Source organism: Epinephelus lanceolatus, chromosome 19, assembly GCF_041903045.1.
Source record: "Epinephelus lanceolatus isolate andai-2023 chromosome 19, ASM4190304v1, whole genome shotgun sequence".
Lineage (NCBI taxonomy): Eukaryota > Metazoa > Chordata > Actinopteri > Perciformes > Serranidae > Epinephelus > Epinephelus lanceolatus.
The window spans coordinates 14,369,193-14,384,992 of NC_135752.1; the positions used below are offsets into that span (position 1 = coordinate 14,369,193).

General features: G+C 39.8%; 1 protein-coding gene across 2 annotated transcripts in view; it reads right to left on the bottom strand.

Annotated features, from left to right (window-relative positions):
* The window catches only part of plpp1a (phospholipid phosphatase 1a), a 21,753-nt gene extending 9,255 nt beyond the window's left edge, over positions 1-12,498 (bottom strand). The window contains exons 1-3 of one of the 2 annotated variants that reach the window (XM_033646804.2): positions 12,009-12,498; positions 7,498-7,652; positions 2,577-2,857 (exon numbers count right to left, since the gene is read on the bottom strand). In XM_033646804.2, coding sequence (XP_033502695.1) covers positions 2,577-2,857; positions 7,498-7,652; positions 12,009-12,066 — 494 coding nt within the window. In that variant the 5' untranslated portion in view covers positions 12,067-12,498. Of the gene's footprint in view, positions 1-2,576; positions 2,858-5,125; positions 5,278-7,497; positions 7,653-12,008 lie in introns of both variants that reach the window. The other variant, XM_033646805.2, reaches the window with a different exon arrangement.
* Positions 12,499-15,800: the final 3,302 nt, after the last annotated feature.

Here is a 15,800-nt window from a genome sequence, read left to right on the forward strand (position 1 = left end):
AGCATTTCCACACATTTTTACCAGTTAATTCTCAACCTTTTCCATAATATTTCACCCCATTTCCATGACTGTCTTTAGGTAGTTTAGAATGGGAAGGCTGATACAGTGACACAGCCATACATTACTAAACACACACACTACTCAGGCATTTGTGGATAAGCTAATCGCTAATGCTTACTAACTTCACTCGCTCATTAGACAGCCCATAGCCCACAGACCAGACCAGCATAGAAAGATGTTGCAGCATTTCATAGATGTCAATGCAATTTGACGTGTGTTTGGATTATATGTTTGTATGCATTTATGTCTTGTTAAACAACTATTTGTTTTATGGACATTTCTAATAATTGTTTTGTGACCTTATCTGAACTTGAATGTTCGCAATGCCTTAATAAATTCAGGTTTATCAGCGTCATGTCCCGTCAGTCCAAGGGGATCAGTGACCCAAAACACTGACTGGAAGTTGCTTATCTGGACGTCTATACAGTGCCCTCCAAAAGTATTGGAACAGTGAGGCCAATTCCTTTATTTTTGTTGTAGACTGAAAATATTTGGGTTTGACATCAAAAGATGAATATGGGACAAGAGATCAACATTTCAGCTTTCATTTCCAGGTATTTACATCTGGATCTGATACACAACTTAGAAGATAGCACCTTTTGTTTGAACCCACCCATTTTTCATGAGAGCAAAAGTATTGGAACATGTGACTGACAGGTGTGTTTTGTTGCCCAGGTGTCTCCCAATTACATTGATTATTCAAACAATAAATAGCACTGAATGTCTGAGCTCAGTTTCAGATTGGGTACGATAGGTTTTGCCTGTGCAGACTGCATTTAGAGGTGGAACCAACATGAAAACCAGAGAGCTGTCTATGAGTGAAAAAGAAGCAATTGTGAATCTGAGAGAAGATGGACAATCAATCAGAGCCATTGCACAAACATTGGCCATAGCCAGTACAACCATTTGGAATGTCCTGAAGAAGAAAGAAACCACTGGTGTACTAAGCAACAGACGTCGAACAAATAGACCAAGGAAAACATCAGCAGTTGATGACAGAAACATAGTGAGAGCTGTAAAGAAAGACCCTAAAACAACTATTAGTGACATCAGCAACAACCTCCAGAGGGCAGGAGTGAAGGTATCACAATCTACTGTTCGCAGAAGACTTCATGAACAAAAGTACAGAGGCTACACCAGAAGATGCAAACCACTCATTAGCAAGAAGTATAGGAAGGCCAGGCTGGAATTTGCCAAAAGGTACAGAGATGAGCCTCAAAAATTCTGGGAAAAAGTTTTATGGACTGATGAGACAAAGATTAACTTTTTCCAAAGTGATGGAAAGGTGAAAGTTTGGAGAAAGAAAGGATCTGCTCATGATCCCAAACATACAAGCTCATCTGTGAAACACGGTGGAGGTAATGTCATGGCTTGGGCTTGCATGGCTTCTTCTGGGACGGGCTCTTTCATCTTCATTGATGATGTAACACATGATGGCAGCAGCAAAATGAACTCAGAAGTCTACAGAAACATTTTGTCTGCTAATTTAAAGAAAGATGCAACCAAACTGATTGGGAGATCCTTCATCATGCAGCAAGATAACGACCCAAAACACACTGCCAAAACAACAAAGGAGTTCATCAGGGGCAAGAAGTGGAAGGTTTTAGACTGGCCAAGTCAGTCTCCGGACTTAAACCCAATAGAGCATGCATTTTACCTGCTGAAGAGGAGACTGAAGGGAGTAACCCCCCAAAACAAACAACAACTGAAAGAGGCCGCGGTGAAAGTCTGGAAAAGCATCACAAAAGAAGAATGCAAAAGTTTGGTGATGTCAATGGGTCACAGGCTTGATGCAGTTATTGAAAGCAAAGGATTTGCAACTAAATATTAAGTCTCATTCACTTTAATCTATTTTAAGTTTATATGTTCCAATACTTTTACTCACCTAAAAATTTTGTGTTCCATTACAAATAATGCTATCTTCTAAGTTGTGTATCAGATCCAGATGTAAATACCTGGAAATAAAAGCTGAAATGTTGATCTCTTGTCTCATATTCATCTTTTGATGTCAAACCCAAATGTTTTCAGTCTACAACAAAAGTAAACGAATTGGACTCACTGTTCCAATACTTTTGGAGGGCACTGTACATACAGACCATGAAATCTGGTGACTCAATCTTCTAATTTCCCATGACCTTGAGAACTCTGGAAACCATCTAAAGTCATTCATTCATTAGTTAATATAGGGCTGCAACTAATGATTGGTATATCATCAGTAAGTTTGGCAATTATTTTTTTCAATTAAATCACTTCATTTTGTATGTGAAATGTAAGAAAATAGTGAAAGATGCCAGTTAAAATTTCCCAACGCCTCAATCTGTGGTTTTATGTTGATGTTCTGTTCTTATTCTACAAGCAGTCTGAAACCCAAATTTATTCAGTTTACTAAAACATATGACAAAAGAAAAGCATCCAGTCTTCATATTTGAGGAGCTGGAACCATAAAACGTTGAAAAATGACTCAAAACGCTCACTCAAACTCAACGCTATAACTTTTAATGTAGAGCAGTACATACCTTGCCTCATTGACCATGGTTGGATCTCCATTGCAGTGGAAGTCTTCAATATAAGCCTGTGATGAGCAGTTGATAAGTTTCCAGTCAGGTTTGCACACATCCAGGAAGTGTGGCCTGAGCCGGCCGATGGAGTACTTGGCTATGTCGGTCAGAGACTGGCTCATCGCGGCACCGAAAAGGAAGGTACCGACAGCTTTGTATACACAGGAAAGGTAGCTGCCGAAAGAGGACTTGGATTTGATGCGCTTTAGATAAACTGAAAGGCACTCGCCAAAGATCATCTGTGAGGGGGAGGGGAAGGAAAGGATACAGAGTTAAAACATTTTTACATAAACACAAAAACTCCAAATGAAACTTAAAAGATGCAACTGAATGAAATTAACATCAGAGCGTGATATATTCCCTACGCTCATCATCACTAACAGAGTCTAGAATAATGGGTCTGGTTAAAAAAAAAGAAGAAAGAAAATCACACTAAGCTCTCATTTGAAGGAATAGTTTGACTTTTTGAGATGCACACATATTTGTTTTCTTGCGGAGAGTTAGGTGTGAAGATCAATGCCACTTTAATGTTCGTATGCTCCTTCTACCACCAGAAGCCAGTTATCTCAGCATAAAGACAGAAAACTGGTGGAAACACATTTTATTAGACGGAGAGACTACCTGTTCCCCTGTTTCCAGTCTTTATGCAAAGCTAGTGGTTCTCAAATTTTTTACACAACATTCAACCTCAGAAAATATTAGGCTCTCAATAATCGGCTTTAATATACAGTAGTGTAGGACTACCCCATTCAGCTAAAGACGGTTACCTTCAAACTGGTATATTGCTGTTGCAACCCTAGTATCAACAGGCCTGCTCACAATATTCTCCTGATCCGCACTTCTGTTCCTGTTTGGAGCCATGATTGCTGTGTTTTTAAACCAATAATTTTACCTCCACTTACTGTCTTGCCATCACAGTTTAGCTCGTAACTAGTCGTGGGCGTTTGCACACACTCGGTTCATGAATGTGGCTATGTAGCAGGCTGATACCGAAATGAAGATATTACAGGGGTGGCAAATAATATTTCAGGGATCTCTAGGTTTAAGGATTTTCAGCTGTGGTTCAGAAGTAGAACAGCTGGTCCGCTAATCGAAAGATTGGTGGTTCGATCACTGGCTCCTCAAGCCCGCATGTCAACGTATTCTTGGGCAAGACACTGAATCCCATATGCCATCGGTGTGTGAATGCGAGTGAATGGTTAATGAGTAGCATGTGGCACCATGTATGGTAGCCTCAGCCACCAGTGTGTGTTTGTGTGTGTGAAGAGGTAAATATGACACACAGTGTTAAAGTGCTCTAAGTGTTTTTTCTTCCTTCTACATACCACTAAAGAGAGCTTGCCACCAGTGGTACATGTACCATAATTTGAGAACCAGTGTGCTGAGCTAAGCTAATTACCTCCTGGCTATTGCTTCACATTTAACAAGCACATATGAGAATAGTATTGATCTTCTGTTGAAAACGTTGGCAAGAAAGCAAACATTTTTTCTCCAAAATGTCAAATTATTCCTTTAAGTAAACCCTCCAAAACATCACTGAGAAACACTCATCTGACAAACAGATAGACAGATGTTGGAAATACCATGGCAACAGGATGATGTCCACTTTAAAATACCAATCATTTTGTTTGATCTTAAAGCTTAAATTAATCATGCTGAGATCTCGTAGTAAAATATTTTGAGCCTGTGCGTATGTGTTCATGCTGTATGACACATCGTAAGAATGATTCATGAATTCCTGACGAGGTTTAAGTGCATGTGAATGTGTTTGTTTCACAATGCTGCTGACAGATAACAGGCCCAGAGGCCTTCCATTCGTCTGACAACAAAAGCCGCTGACAGCCCTTATTGCTAACGCTCAGCTATCTGTACCTTTAATTCTATCAATAAGAGAAGTATCAACTTCCTTGATGGGTCACTTAAGATTAGAGGTGAGCTGCTTTACCTTAACTTAAAGATGTTTTGTATGTATAAAATTTAAGTCTATTTTTTAAATAAATCCTGCAGTACAGGTTTGTGTAAAACTTTTTCAAGTCTGAAAGGATATTGTCACTGTTTCTATACTGAGCTGACAGTCTGTCTTTAAGTGCGGTCACATTTTTTCAATTCCACTCAGCATAAAGAGACCGAGGTCACCACTGCGCTGCTTGTGAAGAGTTTCACATCTGTGATATTTACGGTCTTCATGCAAACTGTTGAAGCGGCTGCAGAATCATTTGGAGCTGGTGAGTTTCAAAATAAAGGTCTTGCTGGTTCATCATCAAAGGTCACAGTTCTCAAAACCACAAAGTCTGGGAAACATTTTTTTAAACATGCAGTTAGCAAATGAGCTTAGAGTTAATGGTAGTGGAGGCGTATGTAAGCAATTAAACATATACATTATTGCAGAATAATGTATTCAGCAGCAATCATGGATGAAGAGAAAAGAGAGAAGTTAAGAGAAGTGGAAAAAAGGTGAGTAGTGCACAAACAGAACTGTTAGCAGAAAACAAAACAGATGCACTTACAGCGATTATTGTGACCGGAATCATAACACCTCCTAACAACTGAGCAGAAATGGTGTCTTCTTTAAGCGGGTACTTGATTGAATCATCATTACAGAAAAAGCCCCGTCGGAAAGGACGGTGCAGCGAGGTGAGTATTATAAATGGGAGTCCAGCTAGCAGAGAAGCAATGAGAGAATAAACAAAGGAAAAAATACAGGTTACAAGAATACGACAGTGAGCCTTGGACCCCTTCCCATGATGCAATACTGTGTGCCTGTGCAGAGCAGGAGACAGCAGCCACGTGTGAGAAGTTGCATCCTCTGAAGGTGGCAGCGTCCTCGCCACCTTTCATGAACATCAGTGTGAAAATATTAGTGGTTAAAGTGTTGGCAAAGCAACCAGATCTTTAAATGCTGACAAGGAGTGGATGTGCACAAGAGAAAAGTCAAACATAAAAGCACAAAAGTTAAATTTGTGAGCAAGTTATTAAGCCCTCATCACTTTTTCTTTGAGGCCGTGAGCGCCAGGTGTCAGGGATTGTGTTTCTCGGCTGGCTTCAGTTACGGTGGTTGAATTCTCACCAACAAACCCACAGCAAGTGAGAGGAAACAGGCCTTGCAGACACATGCACTGTACGTGATTGAAACAAACGTACATTACACACCATCTCATTTACTTCCTCTCTGACAAAGTGCCGCTTGATGTTTCTTCTTTATGGCAAACCGACCATTTAACCTCTTCCTCTCTCACATTTCCACATATTTTCCCACACTTTCCTTTGGCAGACAGTAAACCATGAAGAGATTTAAACAATAGACATTGACAAGAGGTGTTACAGATTGGAGCTGTGATAACTCATGAAACATTAAAGACCAGAGACAAGAGATGGAAGAGAAGACACCAACACCACACCAGCAGCACTTTCTGCGTCTGTCGTCCTCAAATAACAATTGTTCTCTTCCAGAAGAGCATTCCAGCTATTTTAAGGGACAGAGGGAAGCAGCATGCAGCCTGCACAGCTGTTGCATTAATTAACAACAGCCACAGAAAGTTTACAGAATAGATTAAAATCAAACAAAAGGATTAAATTAAAAGCAAAACTTTGCCTGGCCTTACCTCATCTTATCCATATTTTATTTGTTGAACTAGAAATAGCTCTTTTATTACAGCGTCTTTTTGTTTAAGACCGAATTTGTGCGTTGGCTGATCCAAATGTTCAGTATGGGTGGGAGACAAAAATCTATACAGCTATTATTGCAATATTTTGTGTGGCAATACTGTAACGATAAAAGGACGACAAATATTGATTTTTTATTACATAAATTGTTAATGTTGAAAATACAAATTAGACTTTTGGTGACCTATTAGAATAAAAAAAATCAATTGCTTATTCCATCCACTAGATACACTGTGCAGCAGTAAAAATTACAGTTGAAAATCAGTACTGAGTCACAAAATTACGCAATATATGTCACTGCAACACCCAGAATATCACAAGTAAGTACGGTGATAATATCTTACTGTGGGGCCTCTGGTGATTCCCACCCCTAATGTTAAAGGCTCAAACAGTTCACTGAAAATAATAAAGCAAAACTAAAAAAACTGACCTATAGGATACTTAAAATAAACCAAAACTTTTTTGCAGAAAGCTTTAAAGCCCAAAGCCATGTCCACAACACAGCAAAAGATTATTTTGGCGTCGGTGGATAAGATTAGGATAAGGAAATGGCAGGTAGAGGTTATGGTTAAGGTAAGTCTCCAAGAAATTAATGTAGGTCTGTCTAATTTCCTTGAAGGTGACCTTCACAAACGTGTGTGTATGTGTGTACAAGTGTGTGTGGACGCAACACAATTTAACATTTTAGGATTTTATTTTGTATTAACTGTTTTTAAGTGGACATCCTCCCTTGCCTTTAGCCTTCGATACAGAGCTGTAGGAGGTGACGTTGAACACCTCCAGCGATCTCACAAGCTTCACACTGACGTGACTGAAACAGTAGCAGAACTAAATAAAACACACTGTCTGCGTCCAGTTTCAATACCAGGTAGCTGTGCTATTGTTAACAGCCACTGAACACTGGTCTGTGTTATCAAGCAGGAAGCTTGACACTCTGAATACATCCTACATTAGGCTCTTGAAATGTATTGGTCCTTTAATGTACAATCCCAACAGACCATTCTCACAGCAGACATTTTGACTTGCCATTGCAGGAAAAGCACAAGTGTAGCTGATAACGATAATAATGGCAGCTTTCCACGTAGGTGTGCCAGTAAACCAGCATGCACCAAAACAGAGCCGAAACCCCAGCACACCTGAGAGTGCACTTATACACCTGCGGCTGACAAGTCAACATATTTGCCACGAGAAGGATAATTCAGTGACTCCTACTTACGCAGCTAATGGGCAGGGTGAAGCCCACAGTGTAGAGCACTGTCGAGGTGACTGTGCTGGAGTGGAAAGGGTACTTGATGCTTTCGTCGTTACAGAAAAAGCCCCTCTGGTAGGGACGGATCTTACCCAGGTTAAAGGCTGCCAGAGGCAGACCCCCTGTGGATGGAGAGACCAGGAGGAGTTACCACTGAAAGAGGTAAAGGAAAATGCATGGCAGAGAAAGAGAAGGTCCCGAAACAAAGTGTTGAGGTTTTTAAGTCTGTCAGCTTTCACACAGGAGTGAACTAACGATGATAAGGAGGACAATGGTGATTTTTTGTGTCATGACAAACTGCCAAATAAAATCTGTGTGACAGAAATGAAAGACCTCAATCTTTGTAGCAGCCCAGTTAAAGGATAACACTGTCTTTGTTATTTATTTTTCTTTTGTCATCAAATTCAATGAAAAGTCCAAAACCAGCAGTGTTGGTCTCCTACTGAAGACATAAATATATAATACTGCATTTATTTGGCACTGTCAGCTGTCAATTTGGCACTGTATTGAGTGTTTACCAGAGATGGGACCAAGTCATTGTTTTGTGAGTCACAAGTTACAAAGTCCCTCATCCTAGACCTTGAGTCCTCAACAAGTCATAAAGAGCTCTTCACCAAATGCAATGCCATTTTAACATCATAATAATAATAATAATAATAATAATAATAATAATAATAATAATAACTTTACAAAAATCATGAAAGTGTTTTTTAATATCTACATATTTGTTAAAACAAGATTGTTGGAAGTTGTTGAATCTCTGTAATTTTCGAGGTACATGCTTTGCATACTGCAATTTGATTTTCGTTGACCACCGTGTAGTTTTTGCACGTGGACACAATTATTTTTGGTATCATTTTTTTCTCTTAGTGCTCAGTAATGTAAAATAGTTCAACATGGTCTCTGTTCTGCAACTTGACAGGATGCTGTCGGTTGGTTCAAACAAAGTGGATCTGGAAAATTAAGTGTCGCCATGATGGAAATAAAAAGCATTAAAAGCCCCTTTTCCATCAACATTTCCAGGAACTTTTATTTCCAGGAATTCCTTTACCTGGGTAAAAGAATATCTGGTAATCTGTGTGGTTTGTGTGTCCACCGTACCTCAAAGTTCCGGAAAATTTATTCAAATGAAATGATGAAGTAGATGATTTGGCGTGTGCCCTATGTTTGGCTCTGCCAGCTTGGCTGGTTACATGCTGGTGTAGAGATTAGGGGCTGTTTGTCTCAGCAGCTAAGTTTAAAAGTATTTTAAGATAAGTGTCAAACTAAGTTAGTCTACATACAGACAGCTGTCATTTGGGCTTATTAGTAACAATTCACTATCAGCCGAACTAGCGTGCTGTCCTTGTGTAAGACATAACGTTAGTGATGGTGGATGAGACTGTGGACGAAGCATAGTGAATATCACTGCCTACATGTTTACATGTTCATGCTTGCTGAATACATGTATTGATAAAGTATTGGCTTCTTACTCGCTACGTGTTAATGTCACTTACAGTAACAACTGTAGCTGCCGTCAACTCGAGTCCTTTTTGAGTTATCTTCACTTTGTTTCCAGCGGGGCCGCTCGGCTGTTCACCGGTTACCGTGTTGTGTAGGCGTGTGTGTGTGTGTGGGGAGGAGATCAGCGCCAGCACAGGCTAAATTTGGGGTTGAGGGAAAGTCCCCCCCCCCCCAGGTAATTTCGGTGGAAATGCGGATGTTTTTCAAAATCCCGGGTAAATGATAAAAGTTCCTGCGGTGGAAAAGGGGCTGTTGATAGCTAATTCAGGAAATGAGAGAAAATTAACTGATTCATGGTACACTTTTTATATAACATTTTAAATCTTTGGGCTTGGGAGAAGTATCAAGTATGTTTAAGTCAAAAGCCTCAAGTCCAAAGGAAGTCACAAGTTACTGGGGATAAAATCCAAGTAGAGTTGTGTATCATTTTTGATTTAGTCATGTCTAAAGTCACCAATTGTTGACTCCAGTCTGCATCGAGTCCAAGTGATGTGACTTGAGTCCTCACCTCTGGTATTTACAGTACAATAACATAAGGTATATGTGCCATAAACTCATCCATTTATTATAGACATGTTGTCCAGTGTTGCAATGTGGCCCTTTGATGTGTTTAATAGTTTCTGGACAACGATGGCACATAACAATAAGCTACATCCGCCTGCATAGACAGGAGGCTTCAGTGAGAGCAATTCATTGTTAGTTTTGGTCTCTTCGTGAGATTTGTTCACAATAAGAAAAACAGTCATACCCTTTGACACGGAGCCTCAGTCAGACTCTCTGCAGCATTATGCATTACACAGTAAGCACACTCGACAGCCACAACTTCGTTACACCAAACAATGTAGGATGTTATCATCTCTGGGTAGTTTCTCAGCAGGGAGGACTGAGAAGCTTTTTGTTGGGGCACTGACACACAGTGGTGTGAGAGGAGCTGTGGACATAAGCTAAGCACTCCCCATAGATAAAATACCATAAAGATAACAGATTATGCTAATAGGTCTTGACAGTTCAAAGGCTGAACATAATGCTGCTGTCACTTCTCTGCTTGTTTGGCCTGTTTAGCCCATTGTGTTGTGGGGACAAGACACAGTTGCTCTGCCATTCAAGCAGAAAATGAGGGTCCATTATAGAGATGTACATAAACAAGCCACATCCACAGAATACTGACAAACACATGACATCACACAAAGATACACTAACTCCCTATAAACTACTTTTTAATGCAGTCTGGTATCTCTGCTCTGTCTGCCATTTCTGCAGCTGTTGGCACCGTCAGCTGTGCCATGCACAGTTGATCGGCCACAACAGCTGGAAATGCCAAAAAGGTGGGACAGAGACACACACAGGCCAACAGCGTGACCCCCAAGTCACTTTATAACTGCAGCAAGCAGCCGTGTTACACTTTAACTTGTTCTTGTAAACTGCAACTAATGGACAAACAGATGGAAAGAAAAATGTGGATAATGTAACATAAAAACATGAAGACTTTTTGGCTGCCTGCTCAGTAAGTGTGTTAAAATCCAAATTAAATCAACTGTGTAAGCAAACCAGGACAAATACACTCCATCCTTGCACTTTAGAAAATAAAACATTTTTTTCAGCTTTCACATTTATCAAACTTACAAGTCAAATTTTACTATATGTACGTGCATGTTTAGCACATGACTGTTGGAGACCATCTGGAAACAGATTACTGCGGATGCTCACATATAATCTAATAGTCTTTGTCGATGGTATAATAATCCAGTTTGCGTCTGCATCCAACTGGCACACTGAGTTTGTACAGTCATACTGCCCCACACTGCACAAGGCACTTACAAAATTATGCAATGTAAAAAAGTCTGTAGCCTTGGTAGCTAAGCAGTATCTTAAAGGACCCCTCCGTTCACAAAATGAACAATATTTCATAGATTTTTATTTTTCAATAGAGGACTAATGTAAAGTTTTTGAGGCAAAAAACATATAGTTTAAAAACATGTCTGGAGGGGATCTTTAAAATATGAGACACATCATTTTAAAACATACTGTGGACTGTGCAGGGGAAGCTTTCACTGTTTGAGTCAGGGTATGCATTGATCATGCATAATCAAATTAACAGCACTTAAGCCCCAGAGACACAACGTTCATGCCAAAACTGAAACGTACAGCTCTATGAGCCTTCATACAATGTATAGAGGTATAAAAGACTTTGGCACTGGGTGAGAAAAATTATTAAACATTAAAGCATTGCCTCACTTTCAGAAAATGTTTAACATTTGAAACAGTGTTAAAAAAATGGAAAAATAAAACTGTAGTTCACAATTAGTCTTATCTGAGGCCTGATATGAGTATGGGTGCTCTCCCATGTAATGATTTTAGATCTTGTGAGGGGAAAACATGTGAGTGGGTTTAATATGAGCCTGTGAGGCAGTGGTGCCATTTATAAAACTGATTCTCAGCAACACGTTGTATGAATGTTAGAAAACACGTTTGGTTGCACAGAAAAACATATATTGTGGCAATACTCTCAATTATATAAGCTTAATGGGGCAAGTGTTTCAATATTATTAACATAATTACATATTGTTACACTCATGTAAATAGCTTCATTAATATCCAGTTAGATGTCTGTGGGCATCTTAAACAAGTGAAAAGACCCTGAGCTGCACTCATTTGCATACAATGGAAACAAAGAACATGTAGTTCTTAAATTATGCTGGAGGAGGAAACTACAGCAACTTTAAAGCCTCCTTGTAAAGATGCCATACATATGTCGCAAATGGCATGTTGTTGGATTAGTGGCATTATTAGAGGTTAAAATAAAACCATGTTAACCCAGTAAATGACACTCGCGTGCTACTGAGCGTTCACCACTCCCTTCACGTGATGGCAAGCCGATAAATACCCCAACAGTGGGATTATATCACAACACAAATCGGCTTAAATCAATAAAAGCAGCAAGACACAGTCAGTAGAAAAAGCATTTGGATACATACCTAGGATGAGACAGACTATGTCTAGCAGGATGTAGGGGATTCCTCTTGCCTCGAACATGTTTGCTCTTGTCGGTCTCTGACTCGACTCCCTGGTCTGTGGCGCGTCCTCTCCTGTAATAAACACCAGGGGGATGTCCCTCCTTGGGACGTCGCTGCAACGGTGGTTTCCGATAAGAGTGTGAGATTAAAAAATGGTAGCAAGTGTTGTATAAACAAATAAAAACGTCGACGTCCTCCTGCGGAACCGACAGACCGCCCGGGCCGAGGGACGGCACATATCAGGAAGATTTGTTGTTGTTATTGCTGCCGTTGTTATTTGTGGGCGGTGAACTGCAGCAGAGCCGAGAACTCCACACGTCTGTCATGGTGGTTTTAAAAGCCCGTAAAGAAAATAAAACACTCGTTCTCACGGAGGGTCGGTCATTTGCACCGACACCTGCCCGATCTCGACGTGTGTGACCGCTGGCGCGCGAACCGCTTGACGACAACCGAAAAGCTCCGAGGTCGACCGACCGCGGCTGCGGGCCTGTGTGGAGCTGCTGCCTTCACGTGCTAGCAGAAATGTCGGATATACGATGCATAACTTTATCTGTGCGCTCAGTTTCTTTCTCCGTTAACGACTGGTGCGTTAACGTTACCTTAACCCGTTCACAAAAAAGTGTTGTAATGGTGGATCTTTACTGTAAATGCACTCATAAATAATTAGCAAACAAATAAATGAATAAAATGTAATAATAGTAAAATAAAATAAAAAGATAAGGATACTTAATTGTAGTAAAAATGACTATAAATGGTCATAATAGACCTTTCTTTTAACAATAAAACATGAGTTTATTTTTCATGAATGATTATCCATCCATCCATCCATCCATCCATTGTCATCCACCTATCCGGGGCCAGGTTGCGGGGCAGTAGGCCCCACAGATGTACCTCTCCCCAGCAATGCTTTCCAGCTCCTCGCGGGGGACCTCAAGGTGTTCCCAGGTCAGATTAGATATGCAATCCCTCCAGCGTGTTCTGGGTCTGCCCCGGAGGGCTCCTTCCAGTGACCAGGAGGAACCAGACTAAGAGCAATTCAAGAACTCACACTATGGGCCTTGAGCACATCTCTCGGTATGGGGACACCGGCCCCCAGCGAGCACCTGGTGGCCCGGCCTGGTCGGGCTCAGCCCAAAAAAATTACATGGAGTCATCAACCTGTAGGCCCACCACCGCTAGGACAGAATTTAAGGTCTAGTGCATTGTGTGCCGGGCAGCAGGCAGGGTCAGGGCCCCTGGCGTGCAGATCCCTGGCGTCGCGAATGGTTAACCCATATCAGTAAATATAGTGATGCTATATTTGGCATTGTATTCATCATCATGACACAAAATATCCTTAATTTGTGAAGTATCTCCAGAAGTAAGTATGTTGAAAACCTCATGAGATCAATATTCTGTGTACATAATCAATAGGTGATATTACAGGCTGATTGTATCGTTAGAAAAACAAATTTGAACAGTTTCCCTGTTAAAGACTCCACCTTTAACACAGTATTTCTCCTGTTAATTTCCCAGTGACACTCAGTGGATGAATGAGTAAAGTCATGAGCAAAAGCTATATTTGACATATTTTTTGGCATGTTTAAGTAATATAACATCATGTTTAGTTTAAACATAGTTTAACACATATTATTTACTTTAACTACATGATTAATACTGAAACATGCCTTACGCTTTACCCATTTGCCTCATCGTCGGCCATGCTTGTTAAAAAAGGGGGCGTGGCTGTAATCATAGGTCTATACATCTTAAAACAAAGTTACTGAGAATGGACTGAACGGGTTGAAATATAAGTCAAAGCATTTTTTATCTTGTGACGTCTTGGGAAGTGGTTTATTCACTTTCCTGCAGAGAAAAGATGAATGCCTCATCTGTCTGTTAAATCTGAAAAAGAAAAGAAAATAGGAGGTTGCAGATGCAGCTGGTTGGTTTATCCTCACATAAAGACTGGAAACAGGAGTAAACAGCCTGGCTCTGTCCATTGGTGACAAAATCTGCCTATCAGCATATCTTAAGCTCACTAATGCTAATGGACACATTACATCTAGTTTGTTTATTCAGTGATAGTAGTTGGCACGTAGTTGGGCCAGGCACAGGGACTTTGCGGCAGTCTTGTGGAGTTGAGACTCATGAACTCACTGAACCTGGTCAAGTATGGCACATGGGGTGGCGGCGATATACCGGTTTCAAGGTACATTGTGATTTAAAAAGTTAACGGTTGTAATACCATGTACATTTCATATCTAAAATATGACAAAAAAATGCAACTGGACGAAGAATCTGCCCTTTATTTTAGTTATTTTCTAAAGGGGAGACTTTTAGACATACTTCCATTAACAAAATGGTTTCAAGTTTCAGTTATAGTAATAAAACTTTGTTAAACCAAAAATAAACCCTCTATTTTTATTCCTTTAAGCGTCATGCTGATTGATAATATCAATTCTGTAATACCGTGATACCTTGATACTGTGAAACTGCGATATTTTCTGAGTTATCATAGGCTACTGTGAAAATCTCATACTGTTGCAACCCTAGTGGCACCTAACTTTCTGCAACAATGTGACATGTTTTTACACTTATATCTTCTCAGAGCTACATACTTTTTTCAAATATCTCAAGGTGATTTTTAAAATTTAGCCCAGAAAACTCCAAACTATGCTACTGTGGAGTATATTTCTGATAAATCAACTCACCTACAGGAAACATTCATCGCAACAAACATTTAACACCCAAGGGAAAAAAAGCCACTTGGAAACTAACCCCCGGGGTTAAATTAAAATATTCTGAGAAAACATAGCCTCAGTCAAAGTGTAAGCTACTAATCTCAGTATGTGTACTGAGCATTTACTTATCTTTGATGGTTAAACTTACCATTGTGTGCACTTCAGGAGCAAGGAGGAAGGTAGGTCAGCAGTCATCACAGCTGACATCCTTATCAGCACACTGACCCCATCTAGTGCTCTGGAGTTTGAGCTACACTAAGCAAATACTGAAACATTTCTGGAACTTTTGAACACCATTAAATAACACCTCTAAAACCTTCAGTAACTTTTAAAATACTTATTTTCATTAACAGGTGCAGCCATATTAGCAGGAGAGTCATCAGGCAGAGTCAGCATGTGCCCACATTGTGCTGAGAGAAGGTTTAATTAGGCAAAGTGATTGAAGGCACCTGTGTCTATGGAGCACCATTGTTCCCTTTAAGAGTCTAATAAAGTACCTGATTATTATTCTTCCTTTCTTTTGTTCTCCTGATTGTCTTGACTGACAGGTGAAGGCTTGGCAATTAAAAGTGTCACGAAATAAAACAGCCATCAGGAAAAATGTGACATGAGGAGATATGATATTAGAAAACTACAATTGTAAAGTAAAAACTTTAAAAATTAAATAAGCCCCTCGATAAACTATTTTAAAATGTGAATCAGCAAAATAACGTAACATTTAAAATAATAAGAATAATGAGATATTTCTTTATATGATTATTTATTCAATAATGTTATATTTTTTTGATTCAATACTGAACACTTAGGTTTCCATATTCTTCTCCTCAGCTTGTCCCCGAACGTAAAATGAAGGTAATTTAATAATATTCATGTATTACAACATGTACTATGATGCTTGCCAAGAATGAAAGTAATCATCTTAATATTCTCTCATATCTTTGTTTCATATTCCACCTCATAGCTGGGTAAGACTTGATAATTAGCAGCAGATGGCACAAGCAAACACATCCCAGTAAAAACAAACTCAGAC